Consider the following 12528-nt stretch of genomic DNA (forward strand, 5'->3'; position numbering starts at 1 on the left):
CCTCTTTGTCCAGAGACTTATCGCACAGGAGATGAAACCATGCCTAGCCTAACCCCTTACTTGTGCTGCCTTTACTTCCAAGGTGACAGTGGCAGGCAGGCAGAACCCAGGAAATCGTCTTATTATATCACATGCATATTTATTTACGTCATATATAATGTATGTAAGAAAACTCACTTTCTTAATATCAGCTGCTAGTGTGGCCAATGGAAAGTGGGAGACTGGGACCCGGCTATGGTGGAGGTGAATGTTTCACAGCAGAAGTGAGAGGGGTCCTAAGATCCAGGCAGGAGGAATAGGGGTGCATCCAGAAATGGAACAGCAGCTCCTGGCCGCTTCTGGGTATAGTAGCCAGGATGGGGCACAGCTATCTATGGTTCACAAGGCTGCTGGGTGTCAGGGAGCATTGATGAAGAGGAAGGGGGAAGGCAGCCATGTTGAGTGGCTATAGGCAGGGAGGTGGGATTTTTTTAAAAATTACATTTATATATTTATTTATTTGTGTGTGTTTATGTTTGTATGTATGAGTACACACGGGCCAGGTATGGAGGTTACAGGGCAGCTTGTAGGATTCAGTTCTCTCCTTCTATCATGTGGGCTCAGAAATTGAACTTTGGCCATCAGACTTGTTGGCCAGAACCTTTACTCGGTGAGCCATCTCACCAGCCAAGGACTCCCTCCCTCCCTCCCTCCCTCCCTCCTTCCCTCCTTCCCATCTCTCTCCCTCCCTCTCACCTCCCTCCCTTCTTTCCTAAAAATAAAGCTAAGGGATCGAGCCCATTTGATAGGATGCTTGCTTAGTGGGCATGAAATCTTGGGTTCCTTCCTTAGCACTGTGTAAAGTTGACTGCCTGGTGCACAGCTGTGCTTCTAGCAGTGGGTCAATGGGTGCATGAGGATCACGAGTTGTGAGACAGAGGCTAACCTGAGCTAAATGAAACGCTGTCTCCGAAAATAAAGAGTATAAATAAATAAAATAATAGAGTAGAAATGTCTTTTACTGCAGTGAAGAAGAGAGTAAGAACTGAACAGCAACAAAAGGAATCGCTGACGTTTCTCCCCATTTCCTTTTTCCTTCTGACAGCAGCAGCAGAAGCAGTACCCCGGCCAAAACCCAGCCCGCCCCTCCTCACATCTCCCACCACCCCTCCGCCTCTCCCTTTCCCCTCTCCCTGCCCAACCACAGCCCCCTGCACAGCTTTACACCCACCCTCCAGCCCCCTGCCCACTCACAGCACCCCAATATGTTCGCCCCTCCCACTGCTCTGCCTCCTCCCCCGCCGCTGACGTCCGGAAGTCTGCAGGTGCCAGGGCATCCCGCAGGGAGCACGTACTCAGGTGAGTTGAGGCAGTCTCATTGGCAAACCCATCTATATATATATACCCAGTGCCCCTTGCTAGTCACCTCACCACGGGACTGCATTACATAATGGTTTTCACGCCTCTTGGATGCGTCCCCTGAGTCTTCAAGTCTTCTGTGGCCGAGGTTCAGCAAAAGTAAATACCAGTGCCTCTAAGTTGCCTGCAAAAGCCCTGGAGAGGTCGATGCTGAACAAGAAAATGGAGTGGCTCAAGCACACTTTTTTATGATGTCATCACTGAGCGAAACCTGGATGTCATGTGCTCTAAGACGCATTTAAGCTGTGGCAACAGTTTCAGGCCTGTGTCTTTTGCCCCAGGATCTTAGGTTGTGTCTTGGTGTAGGGGTTTCCCTTGTCAAATAGGACCCTTTCTATTAATGTCTATTTTTATTATTTTAAATTTTTATGTGTTTAGAAGTGTGTGTGTGTGTGTGTGCGCGTGTGCGTGTGCGCCACGTTCAAATGTGTGTAGGAAACCAAAAAGGCCAGAAGAGGGCATCAGATCCCATGGCGCTAGAGATACAAGTGATTGTGAGCTGTCTGACTCGGTGTTTAGATTCAGCTCTGGTTCTCTACAAGGGCAACGTGTGCTCTTGACTGCTGAGCCATCTCTCCAGTCAGGGCTCTCCTTATGTTTTGTTACGGTGACACTACACCCCAGAATTTGAAAGACAGACACACTGAGGCCGAGGAGAAAATCTCAATATAGGGCTTACCTTGCAAACCTGAAGCCCTCAGGTCAGCCCTTAAAACACATAAAAAAGACAGGGAAGGTGGTATACATTTGTGATCCCGGCATAGCAGAGATCGAGACAGAGGGAACTCTGGGGCTCACCGGCCAGCCAGTCTAGTCACCTTGGTGACGTACAGGCCAATGAGAGACTGTCTCAAGGACAAGCTGATGTCATTGAGATGGCTCAGTAGGTAAAGGCACTTGCCCCATGGGCTAGCCACTTGACTTCCATCACTGGGACTCTCAGGATGGGAGAAGACACACTCCCCTAAATATGTGTTTAAAGAAACATGCTGCCCAACTGAGGAATGACACTGAAGTTGACATTTGGCCTCCACACACATGTACCTCACACATGCGCAAACATGAGCACGCACACACACAAAACATAAACACAGATGGACCGACCTAGTGTCGGATTTTAGTGTTCTTTTCTCCTGGCTGTATTAACCAAACCTGCGCCCTTATGTTGATCTGGTCTGGCCACCACGTCATAGGGCTTTACCAGTCCTTGAAGAAGGTATGGGAACTTGGAGGTATTAACACATATATAATAATAATGACTGGTGTGTCTCAAGGTGCCATAGTATTAGAGAGAGAGAGAGAGAGAGAGAGAGAGAGAGAGAGAGAGAGAGAGAGAGAGAGAGAATGTGTGTGTGTGTGTGTGTACATACATGTGTTTACCCAAGAGTAGAAGCAAGACTGTCAACTGTGGGTGTTACTCCTCAGGGCACAATCACATACCTTGTTTTTGTTGTTTTTAGTGAGGTGTTTTTGTGTGTTGTTGGTGTGTCGTCATTGTTTTGAGTCTTTCACTGGCCCAGAACTCACTAAGCAGGCCAGGCCGGTAGTGGCTGAGCTTGCCTTTTAGACATGGGATTGAGAGACGATGTATTGAACTTGTCATAGACTGAGAGCCAGCCTTGATCTATTCCACTTGTTGTGCCTCTTGATCCGGGGCCTGGCTCCATCCCTGTGTGTCCCAAGTACTGTGTCTTCATCCCTGTGTCCTCCATCTATCGCATAGCTCTGGTCCTTATAGGTGTAGCCCAGCTCTCTGACATTATAGCGTGATGCTGTTACCTATAGAGTTCATTCTGGGGAGCTGCACAGTCAGATTTCTCTCTCTCTCTCTCTCTCTCTCTCTCTCTCTCACACACACACACACACACACACACACACACACACACACAAGGCCCTGGGTCCCCCCATCCCTACCGCTACATAAAATCATGTCTGTGGTGCAAGACTGTAGTCCCAGAGCTCAGAAGGCAGAGGCAAGATGATCAGGAGTTCAAGGTCATGCTCTGCTGCTTAGGGAGTTCAAAGTTATTCTGGGTACATGAGCCTCTTCCTCAGTTTAAAGCAAAACAAAACAACCTCATAATGCATGAAGTAGGTTAATGATTCTGTGTCGGGCCACATTCATAGCTCTCCTGTGCTGCATTGCATGTGGTATGCACACTGGACGTGCCTGTAGCCAGGATGTCCTGTTCTGAGAGAAAACGCGTCACCACCAACATCTCCCTTTTCCTTCTTTTCCAGAACAAGATATCTTGAGGCAGGAACTGAACACGCGTTTCCTGGCCTCCCAGAGTGCCGACCGAGGGGCGTCCCTGGGCCCTCCACCCTACCTGCGGACCGAGTTCCATCAACACCAACATCAGCACCAGCACACGCACCAGCACACGCACCAGCACACCTTCACACCGTTCCCCCACGCCATCCCACCCACTGCCATCATGCCGACGCCAGCACCTCCCATGGTGCGTACCCCAGGCAGAAATGTGAGGATAAGTAGAGCATGCAGCTTGGCTCGGGGGTTGGCATGGGCATTGGGAGACACTGGAGAGGGGATGGGGAGTGGTGACTGTGAATGGTGGGGGAGCATCCCTTAGGTCTTGTCCGTCTATGCCACGGAACTCTGGTTCTAGAGCACCAGAGTGGGGACGTTTTTTTCTAGATGGCCATTGCCAGCACTGAATAGAGTTAATTCCGGGTGCCTTCAAAACACTCAAATGAAGCCTTATTGACTTCTTAAAGGGTTGTTATGTTTGCTTGTGCATGCTGGGTAATCCTCAGATCTAAAAAGGTTTAATTCCAATGTGGAAATGCTAGAAAAGATTGGGGATGAAGAGGAGAGAAGCAAGGGGCCAGTTGGGAGGATGACCATTCTGGGTCTTACCTCTGCCTTGGTCACCTATGTCCCCCCCGTTTTTCTAGAACTGCCATACTTCTTGTTATTGTACGACACAGCACCCTAACCTTAGGCTATGTCTAATGGCAAGCAGGCATCAGGGACTGACGTGCCCCACAGAGATACAACTGAACAGCGACATAGCTCTCCTTGTCTTGTCTGGGGACTGGCACACGTGTGGAGAATTAAATACCGGGAGTACTAGTGAATGGCACTGTAGAATTCTAAGAGAGAGAGAGGGCTGCTCACAGCAGTGACTGCTAACCTTTAACATGTAAGGGGATACTTGGGGCTAGAGAGGTGACTCAGTGGTTAAGAGCATCACTGCTCTCGCAGAGGACCCAGCCTCCAGGTTGTACAGCTCCCAACACCTATAACTCTAGCTGCAGGGGATCCTGCACCCTCCTCTGGTCTCCATGGGTACCTGAATACTTGTGCACAGACCCCACGCCCCCACATACATATTTTTTCATTTTTCCTCTGTTCAGAGGCAAGGCTCCAAGACCTACCCCAAACAACTCAGTATTTTGTGCTGTAACATGCCTCTGAGGCAGAGGGAAGTTGGTTCTTGGCATGAACTACATGGTGTCTTGGGGTTCCTATGGCTCTGATGAAACACCATGACCAAATCGACTTGGGGGAGGAAAGGGGTTTATTTGGCTTACGTATCCAGAGTCATAGTCCAGTGAGGGAAACCAAGGCAAGAACTCAAACGCAGAAGGAACCTGGAGGCAGGAGCTGATGCAGTGACCATGGAGGGGTGCTGCTTACTGGCTTGCTCCCCGTGGCTTGTTCAGCCTGCTTTTTTATAGTATCCCAGACCACCAGCCCCAGGGTGGCACCACCCACAAAGGGCTGGGCCGTGCTCCATCAGTCGCTAATTTAAGCCCCTAAGGCTTTCCTACAGCCCATCTTCTAGTTGCATTTTTCTCACTTGAGACTCCCTCCTCTCAGGTGACCCTAGCTTGTGCCAGATTGACGTACAATGGCCAGCACAGGTGGGATGATGGTTTATCTGGGTAACTGCCTATTTGCTCCACTTCGGTGGTTTGCCTTGTGCCAGTCCCCAAATGTAGCGTCCAGGGGTCCCGAGGAGTGGGGCACACTGGGTGGACTTAACCACTCGGCCTTTCAGTTAATTGCGGGTGCTTCTCGTTGGGAGCTCAGGCTTGCTTCCCGTGCCCCGTGAGGTTGGCATGGGAGCTTGTCTTAGTGGGGTCACAGTCTCCTGGAGGGGGCGGCGGCCGGAACGTGCAGGTCAAGTAACTAGCTTTTGCTTTGATCCCTTTGCAGTTTGACAAATACCCCACCAAAGTTGACCCATTCTACCGGCATAGTGTGAGTCCTACTGCTGTGCTACCCATGTGTCGTAACGCCTTTCCCATTTCCAGTGCTCTTGCCACAGATGAGTAAGCTCCTGGTAGCCCTCCCTGTCATCTGTGCAAGAGTCACCCCATCGCTCCTTTATCATGCGGGGTGCGTGCTTGCAATGCCATTTGTGCTTTGGGTGGCGATGCAGTATCATCTTCCAGATCAAAAGATCATCGGCGGGCCAGCCTCGGGGCCTCAGCCCGTTAGCCCCAAACCGGAGAAGCAAAGGTGGGAGGGTCAGGGGTTGAGGTGGTCCTTGCTACATAGCGCTAGTTCAAAGACAGCCTGGGCTATGTAGGACCCTGTCTCACAGAGGCGAAACGACAGGAAGTTGTCAGCGTTGCCCCATTTTGGAACTCTCTGAAGCCATCTGAAAGAAAACACTTCTCTAAAAGACGGGGTAGGCACTCACACTTGTTACTGCCTCAGAGTATGAAGACGCAGATTTCAGTCATTTGAGAGGCTAGGAACCCAGAACTCCTGGTTTGAATCCTATCAATAAACCATTCCTTTTATTTTGAACCACTCTTCTTTAAGAAGTGGATTTTTCTTCCCTTCTAGACTAAATACAGAACCCTCTTCCACATAGGCAGATTGCTAGGCAGACTTTGTTCCAATTGGACAATTAAAAACGTTGGTTAATTTTAAAAAGGTCTTAGCTAGACACAGTGGAACGCACCTGTCCGCACAGCACTTGGGAAGTGGAAGCCAGAGGATCGAGAGTTCAAGGCCAGCCTTGGGCTTCCTGAGACCCTCTCTCTAAGGGAAGGAAGGAAGGAAGGAAGGAAGGAAGGAAGGAAGGAAGGATGGGAGGGAAAGAAAAGAAAAGAAAAGAAAAAACAAAAAACCCCAAACCAAAGCAAGCACATAAAAAGCCTTAAAATGGGGAAAATGTTATTTTCTTCTTTAGACTCTCTTCATCTGAGAAGCAGTTCCACTTTGTGTAATTTAGAGTGTGCATCCCAGGATATAGATGGCTACTGACCTGAGTTGTACGGTGAGCCACGGGACAAGAGCTTCGCTATACAGAGTTCTGACCATTTGACTATGATATTTTGATTATGGGGTGAATACTGCATCCTTTTCGATCTGAAACTCCTCTGGTTTCTGTGCTTACGGGTTAATTTGTATCTTTAAAGCAAAAAACTGGGAAGATTAGTAATTGTTGATCAAGTGTACAGGTTGCTTCATTAGACAGCACCGTCTCAACACTACAGTTGTAGCACTCCTTAAAACACCAGGAAAGGCTGAATTCACTCAAACTTAGATACATGCACACTGCTCACTATGCAAGGGTGCAGCTGAGACATCTAGACTAGAAGATACTAGATACTGATTGGAACTGTTTCCTCTCTAGAGGCCTTCAGAACTGACCCAAGGAAGAGGGCTTCTAATATGCACGAAGCCCTGGGTTTCATGCTCAGCACAGGATAAAACCGGGCATGGTACGGCACACAGGTGTCTCCAGAAGTTGGACATAGAGGTAACAGGGTCAAGAGTTCAAGGTCATCCTCGAGTTACATAGGGAACTTGAGGTCAGCCATGACCCTGTCAGACAGGTTGGTGGTTAAGAGTCCCTGCTGCTCTTGTAAAGGACCAGCGTTCAATGCCCAGAACTCAGATAGGGTGGCTCCTAACTGCCTGTAACTCCAGCTCCAGGGGATACAGCTCCCTCTTCTGGATTCCACAGGTACTGCACTCAGGCATGTGTGTGCACACACACGCATACATACACAGAAAGAAAAATAAGTAGTAGGAGGGGGAGAAAAATATATAGGTTACTCAGTCCCCGTGAGATCCACTCTGGACAAAAACATTTTAGCAATGACAGTGAGAATTCAATAAATCTGTGGGTTTCCTCTTTGAGGGTGCCTGCCTTACACACAGTGTAGTTTGTCCTTACTCACTGCTCTGCAGATTTACATGAAAGGTCAGGGGTTGGGGAGATGGCTTGGTCTTTCACAAGCATGAGGGACTGAGTTCAGATCCCAGAACCCAAGTGAAAAAGCCTTCACGAGGCATGATGAGACATACTCTTATCCCAGCACTGGGGAGGTGGAGACAGGAGGATTCCTGGGATTCACTGGCCAGCCAGCATAGCCTAGCCTAACTGGCCAGCCCCATATCCCTGTCTCACAAAACAAGGCAGACAGGCTGAGGAGATGGCTCAGTGAGTAAAAATGTTTGTTACCATGCAAGCTTGCTAACCCGAGATCAATCTCGAGGACCTACGTAAAAGTGAAAGAGAACTAATTTATTACATCTTGACAGCCACACCCCCTACATGAATCATGTCCTCCACCACTTATAATAGTAATAATGATAATAATAATATATTCTACTATAATAACAATAATAAAATTTCTAGAAAACCTACAATAATTTCTAGACAGAATATCTCTTAACGAACATATCTGCGCGCCAAACACACGATAAATATTAAGTAGAAATAAATGAGAGACCAGCTAATGAAATCATGCTAACAAAATGTGTCACGTGTTCAGCGAGTGGTCCAGGCTGGTTCCTGAGACCCCAATGTTAGAGCCTTCCTAGCTGTCTGAGAAGACTCTATTTTATGACAGAGACATTTCAAGCTCTTAGACAAGGGGCAGGAGTGAGCTATATTTCTGTTCTAAGAGGTCTGCAACACAGGGAAGGAGAGGGGAATGGGTTTCCCATTTTTCTTTTTTAATTGTAACCATTAGAGAGGAAAGGACCACTTGGAGGCAGAGTCGTAGAAAGCTGAGTGTTTTAATACAGCATGTATTTAATTACTCCACTTTCTGCAGCGTACTGGGGGAGAGTTATTTCATAATATTAGCGATAGTGGTTAATCTATGAAGTAGTCTCCCCTGCTTTTGGGGATTAAGGACGTTATAAGGCAAATTAAGATGCACTCAAGTAGCTGAAACACAATTTTAGACTTAAAAGTAGCTTTAAATGAGGGTACTTGGCTGGCAATCGCTGTTTAAGTGGATTTAGTTCAATATCAATTAGTGTGGAAAAGTTCGTGGTATCTTTGCAGAGAGCAAAACGAAACAGAGAGCAGCCGAAAACGTCACGTACTCCAAAGCTAGGGTTACAGAGTGTGAAGTTGAGTCATTACTGAAAACAGCTAGCTTAGAGCATTGTTAAGGGAATCTTGTTACTGTGTTTTTGTTTTTGTTTTTTTTTTACTTACTGGTCAGCAGTGAGACTGGGGAGGTTGCTTAAATGCCATATGATAAGCTTTATCTTAGAGTCAGAGGAATAAGACTTTTTCTTTTTTTTTTTTTGTTGTTTTTTTTTTGTTTGTTTGTTTGTTTTGTTTTGTTTTTTTGTTTTTTTCGGAGCTGGGGACCGAACCCAGGGCCTTGCGCTTGCTAGGCAAGCGCTCTACCCCTGAGCTAAATCCCCAGCCCCGGAATAAGACTTTTTCAAGGACTGAGGCATTTCTGCTGCCTTTGGTTACTCTGTCTTTTTATTTTGCCCTGCCCCTCCCCCCCATCCCAAACCCTGCTATTGTTTGTGCTTTGTAAGCTGTGAGTCCAGAAGACTCACACTTCATTAAGACTCCCCCCCCCCCCAACTTCATTAGGACACAGAATCACATAGGTAGCTCAGCCCCTCCCTTCCAACAAGTCTGTTCCCTGAGCAGTTTACACAATGAAAAGCGGCCAGAGGACTCCTGCTTTGTGTGTAAATACACTGGAGCCTTGAGTGTCTGAAAGTCTGGGAAAGGAGGAAGTTAAAATTGAAACATGGCATCCCGGACCTCCCTCCTTTCCTCCGTTGCTTCTAATGGTCAGTGATGGGAGACCACACTGGCTGATCCTTTTCAGACTGTCTGAAAACTGGCAGTCCCATTTAAAATGTAGACCGAGCCATTTAACTCTGCACAAATATCCATCATCATTTCTAGATGAGGGGATTAAATTGTCCTCTGGAAATGCCACTTCTAGAACGACCTAATGAAGCAAGGATTGTGGATAGTCTCTTTCCTCGAACCACCAGACATCTCAATTCATTTAAAACTCATCAAGTTTCAACGATATAAAAACCCTGGCCCTTGTAAAGACCTTGTCTTCTCTTTCTTGGTCCTTTTCTTTTTGTCCCAATTCACTTGTAATTTTCCGGGCGTCTTGTTGTGCTTAGCATCCCCTCCTGTTTTCGCTATGCATGGAGGGCTTCTATGTGATTTCTTGATTAATAATTAGCAAAGCTCTCTCTCTCTCTAATGATGTTCTCATCGGGGACATCATTTGTTGGCCGATTGATTCTGAACTACTTTTTAACTTTTTTTCGTTAAACATTCATGGCGCATCTGTGTGTTCATCTCATCATAGCTTGGCTAATGGCATCATACTGAGATTGGCTGACTTGCTAATGTCGATGTCTTTCTATGGGAATTGGGACATATCACGTGACCCCCCTACTAAAACCTTTTTTTTTTTTTAATCCCTCCCCGCCTTTGGCTACAGCTCTTCCACTCCTATCCTCCTGCCGTCTCGGGTATACCCCCCATGATCCCACCCACGGGCCCTTTCGGTTCACTTCAAGGAGCATTCCAGCCGAAGGTAAGAACCTCCGAGTGAAGACATGGCTATCTGCCTCAGTGGAGGGCCAGGCTAGGCACGCCGGGGGGGTTGGCTACCTGCTTGCCTACAGCGATGAGTCCACACACCCAAAGGGACCGTGGGGAGTCGAACGAGACTTTTCTCTTTTCTGGTCCATTGAGTTTTAGATCCAAACAGAGATGAAATTTGCCATTGCCAGGGCCCCATGTAGTTACAGTTGAGCTAAGTTTCCCGTACTCTTCCAAATGTGCAGAAGAGGGGCTGGAGGAATGGCTGGTGGCATAAGTGCTTTTGGCTTTTGCAGAGGACCCAAGTTCAAGTCCCAGCACCCAGGTCAGGCAGCTCACAACTTCCTGGGACTCCAGCTCTAGGGGAATCCAATCAATGCCCTCTTCTGGCCTCTGTGAATACTCACATGCATATGACATACACACATTGACCAACACATATACATAAATAAGATAAAACCAAATCTTAATATATATATATATACATATATATATTCACATATATACATATATGTGTGTGTGTGTGTGTGTGTGTGTGTGTGTATATATATATATATATGGAAGGATATATATATCTCCTTCCAAAACTATGGACATTTCTTTAAATAAGTTTTCCCATTAGCTTGTATTAATTATAACCAGTAATGGGTTTCATTATGTCTTTTCCATACATTTAATATAGTATACTTTGACACTTACCTCTTGTCCTCCTCCCACTCCACTGATCCTTTCTCCTCTCCACCCTACCTCCCAGAAACCATTGGTCTTAACTAAGGTTACAAGGAACGTGAGCGAAGCGTTATTTATGGGAGCAGAGCAACTTCCCCCATGTCTATACCACCGAAGGAAAGGGCGTTTCTTTGGAGGAAACACTACTAAATATTAAGTGGTAGAAATGCCAACTTGCCTTTGAGGTGCGCATCGCAGACAAACGTGCAAAGTTGAGGTGTTGGTGGGTTTTTTTTAGTGGTCAAGGGGGATAGATGTTCCCAGATTAAAGTTGTTTTCTGTTCCTTTAGTCTGAGAAAGATTTTTTTTTCCTGTTTACTCTCTGTCCTTCACTGCATCTGTGCACACAGTGTGCCTGCAGGTGGCGAGGCAAAAGCTTATACGTTATTTGTACTCTTTCTCCCTCTCTGCTCGTCCCAGAACGTTCTGCCCACATGCATGTATGTGTTCCCTGTGCATGCCTGGTACTGCTCCAGAAGAGGGGGTCGGATCTCCTAGAACTGGAATGATGGCTGCTTGTGAGCTAACGTGCTTGTGCTGGGAACCAACCCCAGGTCCTCTGCACGAGTAACAAGTGCTCTTAACCACTAAGCTCCCCTACCCCTTGACATTCATCCATCTTTTGTTCTTAGTAAGAACTAAGTTATTTTCTACCTGGAGAACACCATCCACGTCAACACAGGTTCTGTTACCCATAGAGGTCAAGATTCCAAAGTCCTTTGATAGCACTTTCCCTTTAAAAGATCTACTGTGGCCGAACCATGGGTGTGGCTTAGCAGTAGAGTATCTCCCTAGACAACCCCAGTGAGGGGTTGGGGGAGCGTGTCTCGACACGTACCGCTTGCCTAGCGTACAAAAGTCTCTAGTTTAATCACAACCACATCAGAAGAATAGAAAATAGTATTTAAATCCCTTAGTTTACTCAGGTACTAATTTTTAAAGTGAAGTATGTATGCCTCTCCAGTGACCAGCCACACTTAGCTGAGCTCTTGTGCTGTGTGGGGTTCAGTTTCTGCCCCTCCCCACCTCCCATTCCCATTCTTAAGCTAAAGCAGCAGTTTGAGACCAGAGCCTCCCGCACTGAACGCATTGCGTTTTCAAAGCCGTGTTGCCATAAAAACCAGAAACAGGGAAATTAAAAAGGCGTTAGGGGTCGGATGCTACATCTCTGAAATCCCCCTCACGCGCACGGAACTGCAACTTAAAGGCCAGGGTCTGTGTGCACAGGGCTTTTATAATGGCCGCAGCAAGTGGTGGTGAATTTTAGACTCTTTTTCCTTGCTCCTCGGTAATCCCTCAGACCCTGGTCTGTCCCCGCTAGGTTGAGACAAATCTCCCGTGCGTCCCCAAGCAGACTGGTAGGTCATTTAATAAATTAGACCATTTCCCTCACTTGCGATTATCCAATCACACCACAAACTACATCTGGGCAAGAAAGTGTCTCTCGGTGTTGAAATGAGCCTTTCCAGGCCATCTTCCTGATTGAATATGTAGATTGCTGTTCATTATCGGAGTTCTTCATATGTATGCAAATCAGGCTGTTAACAACTGCAGCTTAATTGTTAGTTGTACA

General features: G+C 47.1%; 1 protein-coding gene across 19 annotated transcripts in view; it reads left to right on the plus strand.

Moving 5' to 3' along the window:
- Auts2 (activator of transcription and developmental regulator AUTS2) overlaps window positions 1-12528 on the plus strand; it is a 1090556-nt gene that overhangs the window by 1051422 nt on the left and 26606 nt on the right. For 6 of the 19 annotated variants that reach the window (XR_015633985.1, XM_087578369.1, XM_087578355.1 and 3 more), the window contains 4 exons: window positions 1085-1338; window positions 3640-3881; window positions 5585-5629; window positions 10123-10218. Coding sequence is in view for 17 of the 19 variants with exons in the window: in XM_087578369.1 (XP_087434495.1) it covers window positions 1085-1338; window positions 3640-3881; window positions 5585-5629; window positions 10123-10218 (637 nt within the window). In the remaining 2 variants the exon portion in view is untranslated. 19 annotated transcript variants of the gene reach the window in all.

The sequence above is a fragment of the Rattus norvegicus genome, chromosome 12 (genome assembly GCF_021556685.1).
Source record: "Rattus norvegicus strain SHRSP/BbbUtx chromosome 12, alternate assembly SHRSP_T2T, whole genome shotgun sequence".
NCBI classification, from domain to species: domain Eukaryota; kingdom Metazoa; phylum Chordata; class Mammalia; order Rodentia; family Muridae; genus Rattus; species Rattus norvegicus.